We start from the raw sequence: 24,443 nt of genomic DNA on the forward strand, positions 1-24,443 counted from the left end.
CCTGGAAACAAAAGAAATGCTTTGAAAAGGGCTTTATTTTTACATCACTTGTATTCAGGGAACATTACAGTTGAATCCTTGGAACTAAGTTTTGTTATGCAGATTCTCTTGTTTTTGAATGAATGCAAAGAGCAGTGGTAACTGTTGGTGAAGGTAAAATATTTATATTCATAGGACCTGTTACTTTTGCTGTAGGAAGATGATATGCGGCTAACTGGTAGTTTATGAAAGAGCTTCTGATATTATTTTAATTATAACTGCTATGTTAGTACTTCTCTGGGATTATATTAATCTGGAAACAGATGTGACCATACGGAGAACAATGAAACAGTAGCTTGGAGAGAGTCAGTAATGAGAAAATATTTCATGCTCTATTGGCACACTGTCTGATGTAGCCTATTAAACTGAGGAGGTAGCCATTGGTCACGTGTCAGTGTGTCTTAACAGGTAATACGCAGTGAAGTGCTGATGGCACTGCCATTATTACTGGGATTCTGTGACCAGTGAAAGTTTGTACCCATTGACTAACAGGAAATTAACATTGGTCATCTATCAACTGTGACAGCCATTGAGACAATAGGACAGCATCACATGACTTTAGAATGGCAAGTGTCCATAACAATAGCTGCCCTATAGTACTCCTGGAAATTAGAACCCGTGCACTGACCAGCACCACGATTTCCTGATGATATCAGAGAGTATTTTCATGATTGCTTCTGTTACTGATCGAGATAAACCATTAATAAAGGATTCTATGTGCTGAGGACAGAGGTGGAGTACCCCTTGACATCAACAGATTTGGCAGCAGTTGATAAAACAGATAAATGATAGCTTAGCTAGGAGTGTCATGAAGGGATGGTTGTTTATAGTACATCCATGATACCTGCATATATCATGTAGCAGAAATATTTCACGTCTGTGTAAACAGTAAATTTAATTATTATACAAATGTACATGCTAGATTGCATGACTGGTTAACATTATAATACGCTTCAGTAATCATTTCTCTCTGTTTTTGTAAATGTAAATTTATAATTTATAAAATGCAGGTTATTTACTTGTGAATTTTAAAAGTGTTTTTTGTGTTAAGGTTACTCTGTTTCATGAAATGGTAAATTGATATATACCACATTATAGGCTATATATTGTTCCACAAGTAGGTTATTACAAGTAGTAGTCTCCAGAGATCACTCAAATGGATTCATTTGTTCAAGCAGGCAGTCAGAAGTAGTAACATTTTTGTGAGTTCATCTAGCGGGGCAAAACTTAATAATTAGAAATGAACATAGTTAGAAATTACTTATATGTGCCATTGGTATTAACTCATTGATGACAAATACTCTACTGATATGACTGAAGTGGGAAAGTATACATTACTTTGATTGGTTTGCACTTCTCTCATTAAAGTTATTGGTTGCACCTCTATATTCAGTTGCAGTACCACAATACTGTGTATTACTTCTGTGCTAATTCTGTTAGGATAATTACATAATAATGAGCATTTTAGTATCAGACCATTTTACAAAGAGGCACATGATATTTTGATATTATGAAAATGTTATCGAATTGTTCCTTCTTAATGCCGGAGGTCGCTGCAGTGGCAATAAGGGTATTTTTTTAGATTGTGTTTTCTTACTATAAGTATCCCCCTGTGTTTTCTTACTGTAAGTATCCCGCTGATTAGTAAACCAGTCTCTGAAGAACAGAAATAAACACTTGAGGTTAGTTTGTATAGGTCTGGGCTGTTCAAATCAGGCTATGCTGTTCTGTATGTACTGTTGTATGTACATATACATGAAAAGATGAGTCAGCAGTTGTAGCTGAATGGCTCCCCGCACTGCAATCATAACCCCCAAGACTGGGTGTTTTAACTTCTAGCCAAGGGTAAGGGTCAGGTAAAATTGATTACAGGGGATGGGTGTAGGATTCAGGGCCACACAACCGTATATCAATAGCTTTGTTTTCCATGACAATAACCCGAGCAACATGTGCTCCCCTCTCCCCTGACTGACAGCTGGTGTACAGGACAGGCGCTCTCAGCAGCATTTCTACTCTACACAGAGATAATGTCACAATAACAATACACAGGTGTATGTAACACTGACAAAGTATAGCACAACTCATGCGTTGATGATATGTTTTCGTACACAATCTAGTGTTCTGTGATATTAACATCCACTCTTGTGGTTCACATTTTCTGCTTCCCCACAAGTTGTTTAATACATGTATGTGCATGATCACTTCGTACTGAAAGATGATAAAAATAGATTTTTTTCACATTTTTGTAGAGATACATACAAAAACATGCTGTATGAGGAATTCGGAATTGAGTTATTAGGATAAAATTGTGGAGTTAAATGATGTCATATTATTTTAACAAGAAATTATGGTTGAAGTCTCATAATGCATTTAAAATAGTTGAGTATTGCTTGTATGAGGTAAACTTGTAAATGAACCTATGTATATTTGGCAAGTATACATGTGTCTGTGGTCAGGTTATGCTCAGTGCCTTGTAAGTGGTTCTCTACATTGTGTTGGTCATTTACCTGTAATATTGTTGTGTACGTTTTGTATTTTCAGGTATTCTGGCACCTGGATGTGTTTCGCCGAAGTTACCGCAGGCTGTCTGGCCACAGCTGTATGGGGAACTCCTGTATTTTCTGTGCCCTAAAGGTAAGTCCACACGCATCTGTATCATCAACTAGTTACTACTGAGTGGCTCATAATAAGTGCCCAAATCCATGTATATATATAATTACATATAGATGTTTTTATTTTAACAAATGCTCTTTGTGTGGGATAAATATTGTATATAGCTGAGCAAAATGTATGTTTCTTTGATAGGTGACAGTGGTGCAAGGTAGGCATGTGGGAAAAAACATTCAAATCTACTGAATTCTTTTGTTAATTTACATGTGTACACACATTCTCAATGGCTTCCCTATGTGATCATACTGTATACAGAGTCCGGTCGTGGTTACATGCTGTATTTGTACTACATTATGCTACACACCCTACATTCATGAGGCAGTCTGTTCTTTGCATACCCACCGTTGGCTTCATGCCAAGCACCTTATGTCATGTTTTAGCTTTTACAACTTGTGACAACTACCTTCATTGGTGTTAGACAGCTGACATTCAGTTTCACTATTTTAGTATTTACATTATAAAGGTCCCAACCATAGAATCAAGTTGAATGGGACACAGTGTAGCTTGGTGCAACTGGTACTGGCCTACACCATCTACATGTAACATGTACTTACTGTTTGAGTCTATTCCTACCACTAGCCATTCAGTCACTGCAGGGTACATACAGGTTTTATACAGGGCAGTAATGCTTGTATTGATTTTTGTGAATTAATGGGTCTGTAGCCTGCTTTGCCTAGATATACATGTATATCAGAACATATGTATGTTTTGTATTGATGAGTACAGGATTTGTATGTCAAACAGAGCACCTGTATGCACGTCTATGTGGACGATTGACCTGTATAATTGATGTATAAATTATGGTCTGTTTTAGAAACTGTGCTAGATCAGTGTTTTCTCAGACATATTCAGGAACTATGACCATATCATCTAGAGGCACATACTGGCTAATTTGTTCACATATGCTTATGTATGTCTATAAAAAGTGGGGTGGGGTCACTGCATGTGAACATATGTGCATTTTATCATGCATGTATGTGTAGTGTGTGTCTCACAGCACATGTATGAATTCACCTGTGTGTAAAACATCATGATTGCAGCTATGCATACCGGTAGACAACAGCAGGCTTTTTGTGGGGACCAGTCATGCATGGAACTGGATATGTACTCTATAATTAGCTACAATGAAGAGTTTTGTTCATTAATTTCACATTTGTTTTATCTTCAATGCCTCATACAGTCTTGAAGCGCTGTAGCCTACAGTATGTACAGATGTACTTGTACAATATCCAAACCATGATCAGTTATCTGAGAGACAGTGCACACATATACAGATGACCTAATTTATGACAAATCCTCAACATGCAGTTCCAGTGCTTCTCATGCAGTTTTATCTTTCAGCAGATTTTCTAAAATGGAAACATTGAAATTTTACTAGTTAAAAGCATTAAGATGAGAGAGGGAATGCTTGTTTATAAATTGTTGTTTACACATAAGTAAATTGAACATTTGTGCCGGAAAAGAAATTTGCCTTATCTACATCAAGCGCACACTTCATTACAAATGAGTAAATGATATTGATCTTGCACTTAGATATTCTTTAGGTTCACTAACTGTTACTACAAAATTAGGCTCTCTCTCCTGAGGCACACATTTCTAATGAAAGAAACAATGTTACAAAAATAATGTAAATTGCCCTAATTATCTTGCGGTTAATGATGTATGCATTGTTCATAGATCCATCAGATTTGTCCGATATTTAATAAATGACAAAAATGGCTTTATCAGGGATATCAATATTATACCATTACATTATTACAATAATGCATGGAGTGGTCATACCTGTATAGCTGATCACAAAGCTCAACACCTCTCTAGATTAAAGTTTACAATTGATTACCTTTGGCCAGGTAAACCTAAATTGCTATTTGCACAGGCGTTTTGGCCTGATTGCTACAAACAATGGCTTGTGTGCTGAAGCCTTTACACTACACTGATGTCCACTTGTGCCTAGATGTTCATTAATTGGATGAAAAAAGAGCCTTGGGGACCTGACTAGGTCCTTACTATAATGGCAAATAAGATGCTGGATGGCTTGATAGGTGTTTTAGTGAGGTAGTACTAACAGCAGCACACTTAGCACACAGTTTCGGTGAACAGACCGGTACTGTCAGTAGGTAAATGTTTGGTGAAGCCCTCTTGTGAGAGTAATGGACTATTTACCCCAGAGGCCTGATTAACCTCCTGGCATGAAGTCCTCAGCAAAAAGTGATACTCGAGTAGAAAGATAAATCTGTCAACTTTATCAGAGTGTTTCTTCACACCTTTGCCAGAAAGTACTTGTTTGAAAGTTGCCATTGTACACAATTGATTAAAACATACTCCATACCTTGCCACACACATCTAGGTTATCCTTAGCCCTTGTGTATGACACTGCAATAAAACTTGTGATGTGTTGCATGGTTGACCAGGTATTGGCACCATAGAGAAAGTCAGTCAACTAGTAATAGTAACATAAAGCCTTAAAGGTAACATCTATAGATGGTTTCAGATGTAATTAAGATCGGATACTCATACAAATAGTGATATGAAAGTTTTTAAGTTTTATCACGTTAATACCTTTTGAGTCATGTATGTAAAATGTAAGCTACAATGAACATAATTTACATTTAAAAAATTACAATTGTAGTTTTGTTCATTACATTTATGGCTGTCCCCCTTAAAAATAATAAATTCCTTAACTTCCGTAAAAAAAAAAAAAGAAAAAGAAAATCATCAGCTACATACCTACCTACAGACTGGCTAATACTTCTTCCATGAGGAGTGGCAATAGATCTTCATTGAAAGAAAAGGCAAACAATTCAAATGGTTTTGTTAAGGCTTCACAACATCTGTATATTGTGACACAAATCAGTCCTGGCCCATCTACACAATATGGTTGTGATATTGCCAATGTGATGTTAAGAAATAATCATTCATTCCTTCATCCTTAGGTACATAGATTTCTTTATTTTCTCTACATGACTTACACAGCCTTTGTTTTATGCAGAGTTACATACAGACAAGTGTAATTCAAAGCTTTGAAACATACCAGGGCCAAGATAAATATCAAGAAATGTAGATGGCAGAAATGTAGAAATGTGTTACAGGTATGATTAAAGTACACATACACCTATATACATGCAAGCTATAGTCTCCTATAACTGTGAGACAAGATAACATAATTAGCAGCTGTGGGTTTTTGAGTGTTTACTCATTGGAAAGGAATGTGGCCATGTTTCACTGCTTCCCCGTAAATCCAAGTGTCAGACAAAAAGGTGAAACAGTATGGTTCTACCATCCGGGACATGACGCTAAGAGGTATTCAACTCCATCAGTAATAACTTGGCTAAGGTTAGGTCACATATGAAGCTCAGGTTTTGTTTTTTTTCTCTCATCTTTTCTTCAGGAGACATGTACCTCTGTAACTACCACTGTTTTGTATGAGTCTGTTAATCTCTGGTTTGCTTAGGCATGCAGGTATTGTTTGGGAACATTGCTTAGTGAACTGAGAGGGGAAAATCAGATAAACCCAGGCAAAGCACATACATATATTCACATTATTTTTCTTGAAGTTGCTTTTTCAGGGTACATTGTATTTACTTACTTTCCTGATAATGCCATGCACAAATGTATAGGCTAAGCAGTACTTTTAATACTACTGAATGTTATGGTAGGGCAGTGAAGGTGTTAGCCTTTGGGGGGTGGGGGGTGTTTGTGATGGGGATGGCTAATGTGTTGGAATGTCAGTTATGCCCCAGAGGGAGTAGAAGGCCGTGAAGACCAGTGGTTGTGGAATTAGTGACCACTCAACCCTCCACCTATGAGGTTATATATTCCCAGCTTACAAACATATCCAGGTCATGGTTTATACATTGTCATGTACTAGCTATCCCAACAATCTGTGTGCAATTAAAACATGGGATATTTTCGAGATGAGAGTAAGAGAAGTTTATGTTCAGCGGCCTGTGGTATAGCCAGCAGATGACACTTGTTCTACTGCTGCACTTATGGTGTCTTTTTTTCATGTAGGATGCAATATGTGGAGTTCTTGCTTGCCTTGTACATATATTAGCCTGTTTATTCAAGTCGGTGTTTCAATCACGTATGCGTACAGACAAGAACTCAAATGACTCTTACCATCCACCGTGCACATATAACTATAATTCATTATATATGCATTCAGATTTGGGGAAGGTAAAATTTCAGAAAAACTGATCTTTTTTCACTTTTTAAATAATGAATTTTATGAAGGAAATTTTAGTTTTCTGAATTCAGACGTTTAATATTATTGAGTTACCTTGAGTGAACATGGATCAGATTAAAACACGCCAACTGTCAATGAGCACTCAATGACCAGGCCGCAAATTCCAATGTACCAGTAATTTATTCTGGTATTCTTGATTCAAAATTGCATATTTACGATCATTATAAACATGTGACCAGTGTCTCTGTTGTCACTATACCTGTTGGTATTTCAGTTATAACTAAATTGAAATCTGGATAAACATATTTGTGGTTATCGGACATGTTTGGATGTTTTCTTTGCCTGACTGCTCACCATGGAGTCGTGGGTCAGGCTGTGGGGTCAGCTGTTATCATGGTAATACAGAGCCTACAAGAGGCCTCAATATTTGCCAGGTATAATCCCTCCAGTTTTATATTGTCAGATCTTATTATCTGGCTTTTCTATCAGGTTCACCGACTAATATAGATAGTTGTGATGCTCCTCACATATAAATACCTGTTCTCCTATGGCTAGGGTACATGTACAGTAAATCAGAGAGTGTTGGAAGGAGATAGCCTCTGGCACACCACAGCTCACCATGGATAGGTTGGTGTAAACACCCAGATATTAAATACATATGGTTGAATTTAAAGTGGGCTTGATCCAGTTTGACAAGTTTTACTGGTACCCAGCACGTGTATTCACTGCTCCGTGATCTTTTCACAGGAGTTCAAAGGCATTTGCAGTGGAGTAAGAAGGCTTTTCTCCACTTCACAAATAATATTGAAATGGCACATGACAGTTCTATACCCTTACATTTGGGCACAGAAGGAGTGGAAATGAATTATTACTTCACACTATTAAACACACTACCATTTGTCAGGGGATTAACAGTTTACTTTAAACTGTGGCTTTGAACTTACACTTACAGTTTTGTCTAAACAAGATATACACAGTTCTACATGCAATGCATCTGCCCACTAAAATCATGATTAAATTTTAATTCTATCAATTTATACATATTTTTGTTTCATATATTACTGTGATGCATGATATATTGTGAAACATCTGCATGCTACGTGAATTCAGGCATAATATGCATTGTGGTTCGAGCCAAATGGTCATGTTTAAGTCAAATCTGGCTGCAATTGTGTACTCAGATGTGACACACATATACATTATCTGTTCCTCATGTGATATGAGGTACCTAATATTTAATGATGTGACTTGAATAACTGGTTTACTCCCACCATAATGCTGGCCGCCGTAGGTTAAGTGAAAAATTCTTGAGTACAGCTTAAAACATAAATCAAATAAATAAATAAATAAACTTATATTTGTTTTGCATTGCAGGTGATATTTACACAGTTCCAGTATAGTGACCAGAGTTCTCTGCCTCCAGACACATTGCGTAAAGCTCTTGCCGAGACATTTGTTGATCAGCATCGATACCAGCTTGGTCACATGGATGATGCAGCTGAATGTTTTGTAAGTGCACATGTTCTCATGTTTTCTCAGACCTGAATGGCTTCTGTATTTGAACCTTTTGACAAACAAATTCAGCTCATTTCTGGAGGCTGTTCAAGGCAAAGTTAGCATTGTTCGTTTAAGCAGGCTCTCAAGCTGAAGGCCTTCGCTGATTTATAATTTTCTGTTTGTGGTGGAAAACTGCATATGTAGGAAGACCCAAGAAAGAAAGTATATTAACACTTAAATAACACCTTCATAAATTCTATTTGTTGTTTGATAAAGAATACCATAAATTTGATGATCATACAATCATGAAAAAAGGATAACTTGTGATTTCTACCTATTTAATTCATATATCAAAAGCTGTACATATCCTCTAAATTAGTTATAAGTCTGTCATTAGTTGGCTTTTTTCAGGTTTGTTTTATAGAGGGCAGGGTGAGATGGTTTCGTTTAGCAGTGTACATACACTGTTTGGTCTGTAGTTCAACTTCCTTACAGATGTAAGCTTGGCCCTTTGATGTCTAGTTCAAGTTTACAAAGAAGTAGACAGACTGTCTCTAACTGTTGTCTGGTGAAGATGTTACGAGGACATGCCAGCCCACATGTTGAAACTTTCTTGCTATTTTCAGATGGCTTTTATGTCCTTGGATTGAAAGCTGGTTGGTGCATGATCTTTAAAAAAAAAGAATCAGTTTCAATGCATTAATCCTGTCTACTACCTGGGGAGATAGTAAAGACCGGATGACCTAGATTAGGCAGTCTGTTTACCATATACCTGTGTTGACAAGTTTTATCTGCTTTTCTTGTTTACTCAGGAGAACATTTTACGGAGGTTACATCTTCACGTCGCTACAGATCACAATGAGGACACATGTACTGCGCCTCACTGTTTGTCTCACCAGAAGTTTGCCATGACAGTTTTTGATCAGGTATCATATCTCTCACAGATGTAGTCAGTTAGCTGTGTTGTCTGGGATGTACAGGGCTTCCACCCAACTCTATACAGCTGATACAAACTGAGCAGGAAAAAGCTGTCTGCCAATACAGACAAGTCAAACAAGAAATAAAACCCAGCACCCCTCCCCCCCCCCCCCCAAAAAAAATAAAAAAAAATAAAAATGCAAAGCTTGATCTCCAATGATAAAACTATAACACAAACTGTTTTCTTTTTGTGAAACAAGAAATATTTCATTTATTCATGTAATCTCTTTAGTGGCTCTTGAAAAGCAACAAACAAAAAAGTATGCAGAAAAAGAATTTCTTTTTTAGTTTTTTTACACTGAATATATCTGATATGGCTTAGTTAATACTTTCTTGTTTACATTGCAGTTGGTGTGTCCATGTGGGGCTAAGACAGACCCGTTAAGGTTCCATGAACTCGTGCACTATGTTTCAGCCAGTGCCTTAGTGTAAGTCCTCTCCACACAATCCTATATTAAGCGTAAGAAATAGGTCAGAACACACTGCAGACCAGTTTAGCAAGACTGTAAAACTCAAATTAATTAAAAGTCATGATTTCATTTTTTTATGGATGATCTATTCTTGTACTTATTGGGTAAGTCCGGTAAAATACAACATCAATGGATTTGCTTGCCTGAGGTTAGACGGATGATCTGAGTTTCATGTGTATGTTGTTTTGTTTTTTATGGGAGCAGATCCCAAGCCAAGCAGATGCGGGAAACGGGTGATGTGTTACACCCTGATAGGTTTGGACTGTTATTACGGAACGCTGCGGCTATGGGGGACATCAGGAACTGTCCGGTATGTCCTTGCCTTAATTACCATACAGGACATCGAAAAAATAAACAGCTACCACAAGTGCAGATAAAACTGAGATCTGACCTAAGGTCTTTGGGTGTTAAGCAAAAACAAAGAAAGTAAACAGTATTTTAAATCAATTCATTTGCTTTTTTTGGTATTAAATTATCATGGTATTTTTGAGACTTAAATTGAAAGTTTCTTTAAACCTAATAATGATCTGTCAGTGCCTCTGGTTTAACCAAAACATTAAAGATCAATTCTTTTGTATCAGAAGAAGTCATTTTTAGATGATGATAAGTATATGCTTGTTTAGAACATTGTATGATTATTGTATCAATTTTCAGTCCATGTGCGGAAAGAAGGTTCAGATGAGGAGAACATTGTTAAACTTCCCTGATGTTGGTATGTTATGTTTTTAATACTTAGTTACATAATTTTATAGTGAAATGTTCTCATTTCATTGAGAATATTCTGACTTGGATTACATTCTCACAAAAATCTATTACACTAATAATGAACTTGAACAAGTTTATTTAAGAGGAAGGTTAACAGTTGAGCTATAAGTAAGGATAGATGTGATTGTGGGCTAAGGAAAGTCATGAGTGCGATCTTGATAGAGGTCAGTTGGTGTGACATGATACTGTGTGCCTGTGAGGAGTATGGCAGGTTTGTTATGACAGTTGACACCTATGAGAGGCAGGTAACGTTGTTTGTACAGAAACAACTGGGTTTCACGGTGATAACTTAGCTGTGTGACACATATGGGGGGCAGCACCAGCATGAGATTTTGACAGTCCTCTGTCATATTTCACGGAGGATTATTATTAAATATGGTTTAGACTTTGGATATTTATGAGGTTTCTTGTTAAACCTCGCTGATGTGATCCTTAGTTAAACTGCTAACTGCCCAGAATGATGTTTCCCATAATACACAAAAGTTAAGCACGGGAGGAGAGATTATTTTTTCTTCAGTGTTGAAAAAGAAAGTTTTGAATCCTTTGGAGGGGTAATAATATTCTGCTTGATTAGAACCAATCCTTGCATTAGGGCAAGCAGATCTATTCTGCTTGATTAGAACCAATCCTTGCATTAGGGCAAGCAGACCTATTCTGCTTGATTAGAACCAATCCTTGCATTAGGGCAAGCAGACCTATTTTGCTTGATTAGAACCAATCCTTGCATTAGGGCAAGCAGACCTATTCTGTTTGATTAGAACCAATCCTTGCATTAGGGCAAGCAGACCTATTCTGCTTGATTAGAACCAATCCTTGCATTAAGGCAAGCAGACCTAGACTGTTAAAGCCCCATGTGTATCTCCATTTGTTAAAGACAGTGTGTAAAACCACCCAGTAAAGCCTACTGAGGACTTAATATTTTCAGAGTTATGTCACTGATAAATGAGAAGTCGGTAAGATATTTAGGGAATCAAGTACAACTTGTCAAATTTGCCCAGTCACAGTGGATTTTGTATAGATTGGTTAGAAGATGGCTTCATTAAACCTGCAGACAGAAAAGCAACCATGGGCATGTGACTTTGTGCTTCTTGACTTTGTGTGATAAAAAGCTCTGGTTTTGTGTTTTCAGTGAGTATTGGTTTGATTTGGGACTCGGAGCGGCCCAGCGGAGAACTAGTCACAGATGTGTTGCGGAGTCTAGGCACGACAATCATGCTCCAAGACGTAAGTGTGCCAAAAAACACGAATGTAGTCCTGAACTTGGTTTGCATCACCAACAGACGATGTGTGCATACACAACATTAAACTTCTGTGAAGTCTGTGAACTTGACTGCTGCGTTAGGCATTGAAATTAAATGTCATTTAAGTACACATTGTATGCTTGTTTTATTGCTCACTCAGCTGTGAAAGTTTAATAGATCATGTACACAACTCGAGACAGACAATAAATAGTGTATTGAAAATAAATGCTGATTTCATTACCACATAGATTTTAATCAGTTTTCAAATTCAAATTTAAAATTGTTGATCAGAATATGTTGAAAACATAATGCTGCTTATTTTTTTATTGCATAGTTATATGGAAGATGTAAGGGACATAAAAGAGAATTTTTTTATAAACTATTTTTTCAGGTATTTCACTCTGTAATGACTGAAGATGGCAGCAAACTTCCTAAGCTGAATCTCTCAGCCCTGGTCTGTTATTATGGAAAGCACTACTCCACATTTGTCTTCCACTCCAAGCTCAAAGTCTGGATCTATTTTGATGATGCGACTGTTAGAGAGGTAAGACAAATAAAGATTGTCAATATTGGTTGTTTGTGAGAGGTTAGCCATGGGCTAATACAGGCTCAGTGACCAGCCAGGGACCGGAGATTTAGACAAGGCTTGTGCTGGCGTAGCGAACAAACAGCCACCCAAACAAGGACATAACAGTGCCTGTTTCCTCTCCCCTCTGCCACAGACCCTTTGCTGTGGGCTCCTGATATTGAGCGGTGGCTGAGGAGAGCCTTACTAGTGTAAGATCATAGCCCGCCAATGCGGCAAGATGAAGCATGACCTCTTTAGGTCTGTGCTTGCTGCCATGTTTGCCAGTTGTCCGCAAATCCTGTTTAACCCCTTCTGTGAGATAATGGGCATTTGTTCAATGTGCCGAGACATTTTTGGGCAGCTGTGCCGTGTTGATGAGATAGAAGCTGTCAGATTACAAGGATTGAACATTTCTCTCTAACTCTACCTCACTCACCTGTCTGACTACGGTAAAGAGTTAGATTGTTGTGTAGATTTGTAACCCAGACCATACGATAACAGTGTTTGCCTTCCCTTACACCGTTTCTTTATTCATGTTCACTTCCTTATCGATTATGCAAATGTTGTAACTTTTTCTGTGATGGACATAGGATGATGGGAGGAGGAGCTTAACAGGGAAGACACAAAATTTAAGAAAAACCATGATGTAATAATAGCAATGCCTTCTTCCTGAATGATCTAGATATGCATTGCCTTACTACTTGTATGAATCCTACTTTTATGTCATTGCTTCAACAAAGTTGTATGACTTTCACAGTTGCTTGCTTATAGTGGTGATCATTTGAGGATGTGTGTTTGCAGATTGGTCCAAGGTGGGAGGATGTGGTACACAAGTGTGTAAGGAGCCGGTATCAACCCCTCTTACTGCTCTATACTAACCCCTACCCCACACTGCTTCCTGTACAGACAGCTCCACAGAAAACCACCATGCACCCAGGCTACAAGAAACCTACTCATGGTAAGAAGACTTATAGCTGTTTCCCTGAGGGTCATTTGTAATGTTTTGTAGGTGCTATAGTGGGTGAAGTACTTTTCAAAAAAGCTGATGACTCTACAAGGCAGTATAATATGGATACATAAAATCTTATTTGTAAAGTGTATTTCTCACAAAGTTTGGCATGTGAAAATGAACTTGCAGGAGCACGTGATGGCTTTAGAATGATACTTTTGATGCCAGCTCTGGAGTTTTTCTGATAACAAATTAATCAGACTTCATAAAAAGACTTAAGTGGCTTTAAGTAGGTGGATGAAACACAAGCAAAATGTGTCACTAGGTGAAATACATTAATCGAAAAGTGAGTATAATGTTTGAGAAATGTTATAAACTAAATCTTGTTTAGGCTGATTTTGATAAATTATTTTTCCTATCAATTTCAGTTTCCCCTGAAGCTCCAAAATCAAAACGTGACCCCCGTGCAGCCTTTGCCCATCAAAGGGCAACAGTTGGCCGAAGGGCTGTCACACCTGGCCCTGAAATGAATGGCAGCTCAGAGTATGTGGAGCCAACAACTCGACGAGCCGTTACTCCGGGACCAGAACACTATGGTCATGAGTCTGACAGAGAAGGTGTCAAAGGCAAAAGCATTGAGCACAGCAGGCACAACAGCTTCCTTGTGGCAATGACTGGAAACAAAGTAGATGTGAACAATTCAGGAGGAAACCATAACCCAAATGGTTATTCACAAGACAGCCATTCCCTAATGGGGGAGTATGTGTACAGTAATGGTGTTATTCAGCCCTCGTTCATGAACAATGCTGATAGGTATGAATCGCAGAACTGTATGCCCGGTGAGGTGAATGATGAGTATAGGAAACACCCAGATGGGAGCGTTCCACCCTACAGTATGATGCCTTCTAACTGTGACATACCGAGGAAAGAGAGTTTTAAGAAAGGCATCAGGGTCCATGGTGATGTGATTAGGTATATGGTAGATCAAACAAGAGGCCCTGGTGTAGATCATCAGGTGCAGATGGTGCCTAATAAAGGACGTCATTCGCGAAGCAGATCACAAAGTCATGAGGACACTCTTAGCATCTCATCAGAAACGAACTCTGGTGTAGCTAATTCCAGATCTAAGCCTAACCCTTATAATCAGGAAAATGGCAAAGCTGTCCATGGACCTGTTCAATCAGGTTTGGCGACTCTGCCCAGGAAGAAGCAGGACCAGAGGAATTCTAAAACACCGTCACCAACAGTTACGTTGAATCCAGCAGACCAGAGTCACGAAAGGCAAGGTTCTGCCAGTTCAACGGGCTCTGTTGTTCTCAACCCCAAATATCAGCAAGGTCATGGAGGTCAAGTTAGCAGGAGTGAGTACATGGACCAGAAGCATTTTATTAGGAAGCCGGAAGCTGGGGTACCACCAGGATCTACCCATCACTGGAGACAGGTTTCTGCCTCCTCCCAGGGCTCTTCCTCTACCCCCACCCCTACGGCGGTGGAGATGGGGCACCCTAGGATGATGGGAGGAGGAGCTTCCCAGGAACAATCTCCTACTGATGCAGCCCTCAGTCAGGACTACATCAGCCGGAACATGGTGGAGAAGATTCTGAGTAAACAGCGGTTGACCCGCCAGGCTTCCTCGGCCAGCAGCATGAGTGTACGCAGTAACACTAGCAGTAGTAGCATGGACAGTGACACTGGTCTACAGAAAACACTGAAATCAAAAGGCGGCAAGGACTCACTGAGTGTGGAGATTCCATATGACAGTCTGTCTCTGGAGTCACAGAAGGATTCAGGTTATGGCAGTAGTGATAGGAATAGCTCCAGCTCTACAGGCAGTGTTACCATGGACCCCTTTGCCCAATACTTCATCAGCAGAAGTATGATTCCCCCCAAGACTGTCAATGATGCCTATGTGCAGAACTTTACTGACAGTTTCAAAGAATCCTTAGCAAACATGGAAAAGGAGGATAATGTGGACTCCTCATATGAACCCGTGGAATACAAAGGTCAAACCCCAAATTCATATACAATAAATTATGTTCAGCAGCAACAACAACAACAGCAATCTCAGCAAGGACCAAACATGAACAATAAGCCTAATCATTTGTCTCAACACCACACCAGGGAGAAAGCTGAAAACAGCAAGAATGTCTATGTCAGTCATAAAGCTTCCAAGCCTCATCGCAAAACCTCAGTAGGAATAGTGAATGGTAGAGATTGTGTGTCTGTTGACGACAAGATTTATGGTACACAAATCTCAGATGGATTATCAGGTACGTGGCTGCTCAGTGAAAACAAGTCAATATTGCAGAGTAGGGGAGAGAACTCTTCTGATATATATATACTGGGAGATTATAAATCAAAGTTCGGTTGCTGTGCTTTATGTTTCTTTCTATAGTATTTCACATTGTATTTTTGCAATATAATGTCAAAGTGGGGAATTACATGATAATTTGTAACTGCTGTGTATGCTGGCCAATTATTAAATTAGCAATACATGAGACTTGTTTGTGTTTCAGGCTCCAAACCACCTAGTGTTTCAAGGTCAGAAGAACATAGGGATGACTATGATCTCATTAATTTCAAATCTGGAATTCAGGTTCATGATATTTTGCCTGGTTACAGTGAAGGTAAGATATTTGCTTCTTGATACGTTTCATTCTAAGCAAAGCCAAATAACAGAGAAACAAGTCAACTGTTTTGTACAAACTGTGGGAGACATGACTTCGTCATCACTCTATATACTTTCAGATCTGAAGGTTAAATTTTTGAGGAAATGAGATCATAATATAGACCTGTAATGGTGGCTGTGTTTGTTTTCTCAGCGGTTGCTGGATACCGAGGTAATGCTGAATTCCTGGAGTTATGTCACAAAGCGGAAGACATGATGGACAAGTGTATGTTAGCTGAGACATCTGTGGAGTTGCCCAGAGCCATCAACTGCTGCAATGCTGCAGTCTGTGAGTTTACCGTCACTCTTGTTTTTTTTTTTTACTTTAATTTTAACAATATTTAAGACATTCTTTGTCAAGTTTCTGGTTTATTCTACAAACTGTTTAGCTCTTAAATGAACCACGATGGCTATTGTAATAGGTTTTAGTATTAAATGTATTGCTTGATAGCCTGTATTACATATTTTTTCTCTTTAATCCAGCTCATGCTGACTTCCTCTAAGGTCATACATGGGAAGGTCTGCTGGCAAGGTTGTGGATTCCATCTTGCTGGCCGCTTTGGTATAAGTGAAATAATCTTGAGTACAGTGTAAAAACCTATTCAAATAAATGAATAAATAAATGAATCTTCTCTTTATTGTAGCTTACCTGAAGCAGGCTATGCAGTTACCTGGTGTTTCCCAGCAGTCATATGTATTTGCCCAGCGGAAGCATAATTCCTGTGTAATGAAGTACCGCAGTCTGGTGAAGCATTCTCCTGTTAACCAAGATGGATATGTTTCCTCAGCTAGTTCTGAAACACTGACTAGTTCATCGGCTAATAGGTATTATAAAATGCTTTATTGGAATGTCATCATTCAGTCTCGACCTAACTTACTTATACCAGAACAAAATAAGGTGTTTCTAGATAAACTATAGTTTATGCAGTACTTTGTGTGGCAAAGAAGGATTTTTACTTGAAAAATAAAGCAGCCATGAAGCATTGTGATTTTAGTTGAAAAGTCATCATGTGTTTGGCTTTATCTATGTTTGCCTGCATTCTGCTCCTTACCAGAATTTAAATTGCTGTGTTGTTAATTTCAGATCCAGTATGACCAGCACCGATTCCGATGGAAGCCACAGAGATCTAATCCAACTGGAGGCTCAGGGCAAGACACCAAAAGATGTATTTAAGGAGAAGTTACAGGACTTATACCAGCAAGGGATGAGAACTGGTCCTGCTCAGTCAACAGAGAAGCGACCAACCAGTGGAAGGCAACCCGGTGTTAAGCCTCCCCCTCCACAGAGAGGAGTCAGCATTGGCAGCAGATCCATTCCTGTTAAACACAGTAGTCCCCCTTGTCGGAACTCTACTCCGGTGTGCAACAATCAGATTTTGAACAAAGACAACGTTAATGGTGATCATTGCCCACTCATCAAAAGCAATCCTAATGTCCAGAAGTCTGAGTCACCAAACTCAGATAGTAATGCTAGTTCTAAAGATGTAGAACTGTATCAAACATATGTGAATCGTCAGAAGAATATAGCAGCAGGAGTGAAGTACCCAGTGTATCAGAGTTCATCAGGGGCGAGTACCCCAACATCATCACTAGACGGACGAGATAGCGACAGCAGTCGGGAAAACATGCCTGTAGCAGGGCACTTGAGCAAGTCCTACAGTAAAGCGGAAATCAGACATTTATTACAGCAGAATATGATGCACAAGCAGAACCCACAAGTTGTGGCACCTGTAAGGGCTCCACAGCAACAGGCTCCCCAGGGCTACACGAATGGGGGTGGCCTCAGACCTACAGGGCAACCTCACGCTCCAACTGGTAACCCGGTGAGAACAGGGCCTAACCTTGTCAGGTCGAATATATCTGCTAATGATTGCAGAGGTCCTAAGCCTCAAGTAGCATGCAAGCCTGTTGTCCATGGTGATTGTCCCCCTCATTCTATGCATCCCACTAGTGTGTCTGCTCGCATGACGTCCAGTGATTACCAGGGTCGGGAGAACGTGTACGGTTCCCAATCCAGACATGTTGAAAGAGGTGCCTGTCAACCTGATCACAACAACCTCTACCAACAGCAACATCAACACAGAGCATGCACTTCAGGTACTAACCTCTCTGCTGCCTTCATTTATTGTTCTTTGTAACAAGTGTGTTCGTGACTGTCATGTCTGTTTGTGAATTTGACCAGTTGTGCTAACGTGTACAGACATTTTGTAGTCAAATCTTTGATTTGAAGCATGCACACAACTTGTTTTTGAAGCTAGTCGTGTGTGGTGCCACACAATTGTAGGCTTAAGTTGGCCTCTGTCTTGCATTACTTTGACATATGCCGAGTTGTTTTGTGATGTTTAGTTGCCTGTGGCTATCAGTGGAGACACAGCACTGTGGCCTTTTAGTTGGTCTATTAGGAAACAGATTTTGATCAGCTGCAGTAATGCACAGCTTTAAAGATAAGTTGAATTTCATGTGATAATATTTGATCCTTGGGTTTTGGACACATGTACAAACATGGAACTAATGAATGGCTCTCTCTCTTCTCTCCTCCCATCTTTTACCCTCCCCCCAGCAGAGCACACTTATTTAACTTCTTCAGCTCATTTGGGTCGTGACAAGAACACCAGGTCTACTTATAGTGTAAGTATCTCTACATTATTGCATGATGTGTTGATTAGCTCTAAGTTGTTCTCAATTGTCATTGAATCCAAGCCTTGGCCTGGCCTATGTCACCTATCATCAAAGGCGTACACATGTATATGTTAGTGACTGTAGGGTTCTGTTGTTAAAGTCCTAGTGTATGTGCTTTCACTGGTTTGATTTTGTTGTCTTTCATCCTTCAAATGTTGCATTTGATTTGGATCTTCTTGATCATTATTCATCTGATCAGCCCACATGTTAGTGCTAATCAATAGCTCTGTGACATATGAACAGGATCTGTGGTGCTTTGTTCTTGTCTTGATATGAAATGTTTTGTGTGAAACGTTTTCTGTGGTGTTTAGTACACGCACATGTACAGCAGTTTTTGTCGAATTGAATCCCTTGACTGTTGATTTAGTAGATCCCCACACATTCACTATTCCTTTTTCTGGCCAACATCTAGTAGTATTGAAGCTAAGTTCTTAAAGTTTTCCATGATACATTATAAATCTGGTTCAGATAGCTCAATCAGTCAATTTGTTCAGTTTCTGCCTCCTCATTTGTCCTTGACATTTGCCAGTAAGCAGAGGTAAAAATTTAACCCATGGGTGACCTTCATATATAAAACCCTAGGCTAACTGAGGCAAATTGACAAGAAATTAGCTGATCTGTTTTAGCTCTCCATGTGGCATTCTTTTATATCGCATGTTCATGTTTTTAGTACGTTCATGTTCGTTTCTGTCAGTATTTATCATATCAAGCTTGTAGCTTAGCATATTATCTTTGCACTAACATCATTATCTAATCAAACTTCAATGCTTCTCTATTCATTTTCATAACATTTTTTATGTTTCACTTTATGGGATTCAAAGGTGTTTTGATTTTAATAATATGGTCTCTTCAGTTAACATAATAGCTCGTTTTTTGTTGTGTATACTTATATTCTTACTTTTTTCTTAGATGTTTGTTTTTTTTCTTTTGTATCTAACAATCTAGTATATTTGTGTTTAGATGATAAAGTCTGTGAAGTTTGTATGTTTTTTTGTCAATCTGCAGAGCCAACCTGACTTGTCCAGCAGTGGAGTTGAGGAGGATTACCTGGAGTTCCCTCCCCCTGCCTCACTAAGCGCACCAAGCACACCGGCCCACAGCTCTGAGAACCTTCAGGATATTGATTTTAAACCCAGTGTTAAAGACATTGCCTCCAGGTTTGAGGCCACCACCATCACATCCAAAGAGAGGCAGACGGGTCGACGACATGGCTCTAGAACGGCCCAACCTTACCGTCAGCGAAGCAAGTCTGAATCTAGCTCTGGGCCTAAACCAGTGCTGAAGAAGAAGAGAAAGCCTAAAGCACGAGGACCGAGGAAGTCTGTGACTTTCTCCGATAGCATTGCGTTAATTGCAGCTGCGGAAGAGCTACCACCAGGACCAGCCCCACCCCCATACGAGGAAGCAATCAGCTCACGGTGTCAAGATCGTATGGGCTGGGATGATACAGACACATACTATGGTTATGACAGTGATGATGACATTGTGAAGGTGGTACCCGCTGGGTACATGCCAGATGAGGACAGTTGTGATAAGGACAGCTGTGCCAGCACTGAATCTCCTGTGGAACCTGTCGAGGTTTTGTGTTCGTTGTGTGGTAAGAAAGGCACGGAACCAGGGACACCGTACTGTGATAACTGCTGTTATTACATGAGTAGATTCCAACCTAGCAGGTAGTCCATGCTCCTTTGTTCTTTCCTTACCGGACAGGAACATCCCCAGACTTCTCACAGTGCTAAACTGCTATACCAAACTGCTGTCCAGAGAGGAATTCTGCCCTTTAATGTGGTTGTGACTTTTTTTTTCAATGTCCGAAAATGTGTTATGAATATTGTTTGACATTTTTATACCAAAGTTTTTTCTTGGGGAATTTTTGTCATGCTTATGTGTTATTTTGGGGCTGGACTGTGTTTCATGCTAAAATCATTGTTCTGTTTGTATGTGGAAAACACGTAATGATCTCAGCCTTTTGTAGCTTCTAGGTTGTTTTTTCCATGATATACATGGCAAAAGATGTTATCAAAGTTGGCATATTTTGTCCTGAGTGATGTGAATACTTGTATTTAAATTTATTTTGTTTTCTTGGTTTTCATTCAGTTGATCAAACGTGTGCTGGGCACATGTTAGGAATGCCTTTATTTATGATTTATTTGTTGATTTAAAGGAAAATTTTTAAGCTTAGGTTGTGAAATGATTTTGTTGTAAATATAGTAAAGTATGTTTAAAAGATTTCTTTCAACACTGCCAAATTCAATCTGCAAGCATTTTCAAAAATAAATTTTCATCTTCCCAATGCATTGTGTGTATACATACATGTATATGACTGTTATGCTATGGTTATCAATATAGACCAAATATCTGGTACTAAGTACAGGGAAGTCCAGATTAATCTCTCACATATAAAATAAATGTAACTTCTTTGAAAGGCTTGCATGAAAATGCCGCTATCATTCTACTCCTTCTGTTTTGTTCAGATTATCAGCTCCAGAGTTAGTGTGAAAAGTTAGCACCCCATTTCATCAGCCATGTGCTAAGTGCATATTATCATTGTAAACAATACAAGAGCAATAAGTATATTTAATCTAAATTCATCGAATATATATAGATTATACTATTTTACTTCATTTGTGTGTGTACCCTTGAAGGAACTTTGAGGCAGCCGTATCATAAATTCAGTCTTGTTCATGTTGCCTTGTTTAATTCAAACGTCCACATTGTTCATCATATGCAAGTTGTTAAACATTTATACACAGTGGCTTTAAAACTGCATCCTGTAAATTTGTTATTGCATGTATCCTTAACTCTTCTCGCTGGCTGAAAATATGTGCTTGCCTTCTTAGAGTTTCGTGAATGCCTCAGACAGTGGCAAGCAGTCTTCTAGGAAGAATTTTTCGCTTCACCCACGAGAAGGAATCCTTTGAGGGATACTCATCAAGTCGTGTGTTTCTAACATTAACACATCTCTTGAGTCCCGAATTTCCATGTACATATGCAATCGTTTTCGCATAAACTGTTTCTAATATATACACATATATAGAGCTATGCCGGATATATTTTTGTGTCATTTTGACAACTTGTTGAAAGCTGTTTTCATCACTACATGTTATATTAGCCAGTATCATTCATTTTCATTTGTTCTTTCCAAATATAAGCGGTAAATTTTGTTTGTATTGCCCACAGATTTTTATGTAAATAAATGTACAATATACACGTATCAATAGATGGGCTGTTTATTGAAGCTGAAAGTGCTTTTGAGTCAGATTTTCCTCTTTCGTGTCGTTTCTGCTGTCATGTTATCTTTGCAGATGTCACTCATATCATGTCTAGTTTATGAAGGATTTTGGTGCTCGCATCACGCAGTGGTAATTCCACGAAGTACACTTGTCATTGAGCATGCATTCCATGAAATCTGGCCAAAACCTATTCAGTTGTATCATGTTTTCATGAAGATACAAAAGCATATCAGCTTTGACAGCTGAAAATAAAAGATGTCAAACCTTTCCCGTTGTTAGTTTACTTTCTATATTTGCAGAAGTGTATGTTTTTTCCTGTGTTCAGATGTCTCCTTGAGAGATTTCAAAGGGGATGTCATTTGAATCTGAAAGTAATTAAAAACGAAGTGTGCAGAGCTCGCGAAGGAATGGGTCGTGGTCTTGCCGTAAAAGATGCTTGTTGTTAAATGGAACAGGAGAGATAACAAGGGTCCATGTACTGGATTAGTCAATTTCTTGGACTCTTGGTTTAATTCCAGTATCAAATTTGGACACGATTTTTCGAGTTTTCTCTTCCTCCCATCATTACTGTAGAGACTTCCATGGCAGTAAACGTGGCTGGTGAGGTCGCCTTTCATGAGGCTCCTTTCGGATCACTTTTATCAAATCAATATTTGCGTAGGTGGGAGAGGACGGGATCCAGGGGCCGATATGGATAAAAAACAAACGGCCGGACAGGCATCTTCTGTTTGAACCTGTTAGTTTCTGCGGTTCCATCCACCCGGTTTGCATATTGGTGCTGTTCAGTCTACGACGACCAGAAGGTCACCACATCAACATCAAAACCAGTGACTGCGTCTCTTGAGCTTGGCATTCTCGATAGCTCAAGACTCAACTCAACCCCGTCCTACGAAATTAATGTCTCTCTGACGGACACGTGCGACTTTGCACACGTCCGTAACGAATAGCCCTGGGATCATGAAGCTGTCTTACACTAAATTCAGACTTTGCCTTGTTGTATATTTCTTGAACTTAGATTTAATTTTTGAACACTTATTTTGTGACGTAGGAAAACTACAAGAAAGAAAATGAAAATTACATTGGTAGGTTGCATGTTTAAACTGTTCTGAAGTTAAACTTTAAGATAACTTCATGATCCTGGAACCAGGAGACCTGAACCCATATTCAGCAAAGGTAAAATGTTCGTAATTTTCGCTCTGGATCTCTGTCTCATGATTGTGTCCAATTCCGCTTAACCCGGGACTAGGGGCTGTATATTCGTCGAATTGAATTAGATCGCCACGTTGGATATATGAACAGTTGTTATAGCAGCGCCACCACCACAGACATAAACTTCCGTTGATTTACAAGTCGTGTAATATTCAACGACGGTATCACAGATTATGTCAGACATTACCGTACCGTCTCGGACCAAACCGCATTCATCTTCCAGTAGACCCTAGGCCTACTTAGTCACGCTGTTCAAAGTTTACATATACATTTTTGTCGTTCATTTTACCGTCTAGTCAGCAGTTTCTAAATAGCCAATTCCAGAGTCAGTGAAAAATTCACGTGGGATGCCGAAGGTTAATGGGAACGGCATCTTACCGGACTGCTTAAAATGAATTAAATCTTGTGATATAATGTTTTATTTTTCTCAAAGTTTATGACAAATGAAGAATTTAAATGTTGCTCCATGGTCTTTCTTGCATACAAGGGATGATTTTTTGTTTACTTTCATAAAATTAAAAAATTTACAGTAAAATTATTGAAACGCCGCGTTCAAGCCGAGGTGCTTTCTCTTACGTCCGCGATAACTAGGTCAGCACTGCTTTCGTCTTAGAAACATAAAATTCAGCGACATTCGAATGCCTAGATCAGCCTCAGTGGTGCCTAGATTTTTTTCCATTTCTTCCAGAAATGAGCGTGAATCTAGTTGTAAAACAATCCTATTGTAATTTTGTAAATGTTTATTAAGGGTCAAATTCACCAGCACCACCTCTCCGGAGGCTACGGCCTGAACCAGGAATACCCCGGCCGTGCATCTTCAGGCTACTTAACTTTGGAAACCATGCAAGACATAACAACCTTTTCGGCAGATGTGGTTATATCAGTATCGATGTTTTTTCCACATTTTACAACAACAATAATCCATTAAGTTACATGGAACAAACAATAGAACAGTTGCAGAGTGGGTTGTTCTCATCCAACAACACAGTTCCTGGCAGTGAAACAGCTTCAATGTCGGATTCACGGTAAACAACCTTTACCGCTGTTCGTACGTACATAAAAACTCCCTTGCATATATCGACGTCAACCGTTTAATTAGGCCCAAACTAGCTAACCTGTTGTATTTATTTACTTATTTGATTGTTGTTTTGCGCCGTACTCAAGATATGTCATTTATACGACGGCGGCCAGCATTATAGTGGGAGGAAACCGAGCAGAGCCCAGAGGAAATCCACGACCATCCACTGGCTGCGAACAGACCTTCCCACTTACGGAACCTGTTGTACGACTC

General features: G+C 39.0%; 1 protein-coding gene across 1 annotated transcript in view; it reads left to right on the top strand.

Moving 5' to 3' along the window:
* Positions 1–22,203, top strand: part of LOC135478496 (uncharacterized) — a 33,489-nt gene extending 11,286 nt beyond the window's left edge. The window contains 16 exon segments of the mRNA XM_064758627.1: positions 2,581–2,673; positions 8,270–8,404; positions 9,205–9,318; positions 9,719–9,798; positions 10,045–10,150; positions 10,495–10,552; positions 11,735–11,829; positions 12,238–12,390; positions 13,216–13,372; positions 13,792–15,633; positions 15,880–15,990; positions 16,186–16,320; positions 16,676–16,856; positions 17,116–18,128; positions 18,592–18,659; positions 19,716–22,203. Of these exon segments, the coding sequence (XP_064614697.1) occupies positions 2,581–2,673; positions 8,270–8,404; positions 9,205–9,318; positions 9,719–9,798; positions 10,045–10,150; positions 10,495–10,552; positions 11,735–11,829; positions 12,238–12,390; positions 13,216–13,372; positions 13,792–15,633; positions 15,880–15,990; positions 16,186–16,320; positions 16,676–16,856; positions 17,116–18,128; positions 18,592–18,659; positions 19,716–20,387 (5,013 nt within the window). The 3' untranslated portion in view covers positions 20,388–22,203.
* Positions 22,204–24,443: the final 2,240 nt, after the last annotated feature.

Source organism: Liolophura sinensis, chromosome 1 (genome assembly GCF_032854445.1).
Source record: "Liolophura sinensis isolate JHLJ2023 chromosome 1, CUHK_Ljap_v2, whole genome shotgun sequence".
NCBI classification, from domain to species: Eukaryota; Metazoa; Mollusca; class Polyplacophora; order Chitonida; family Chitonidae; genus Liolophura; species Liolophura sinensis.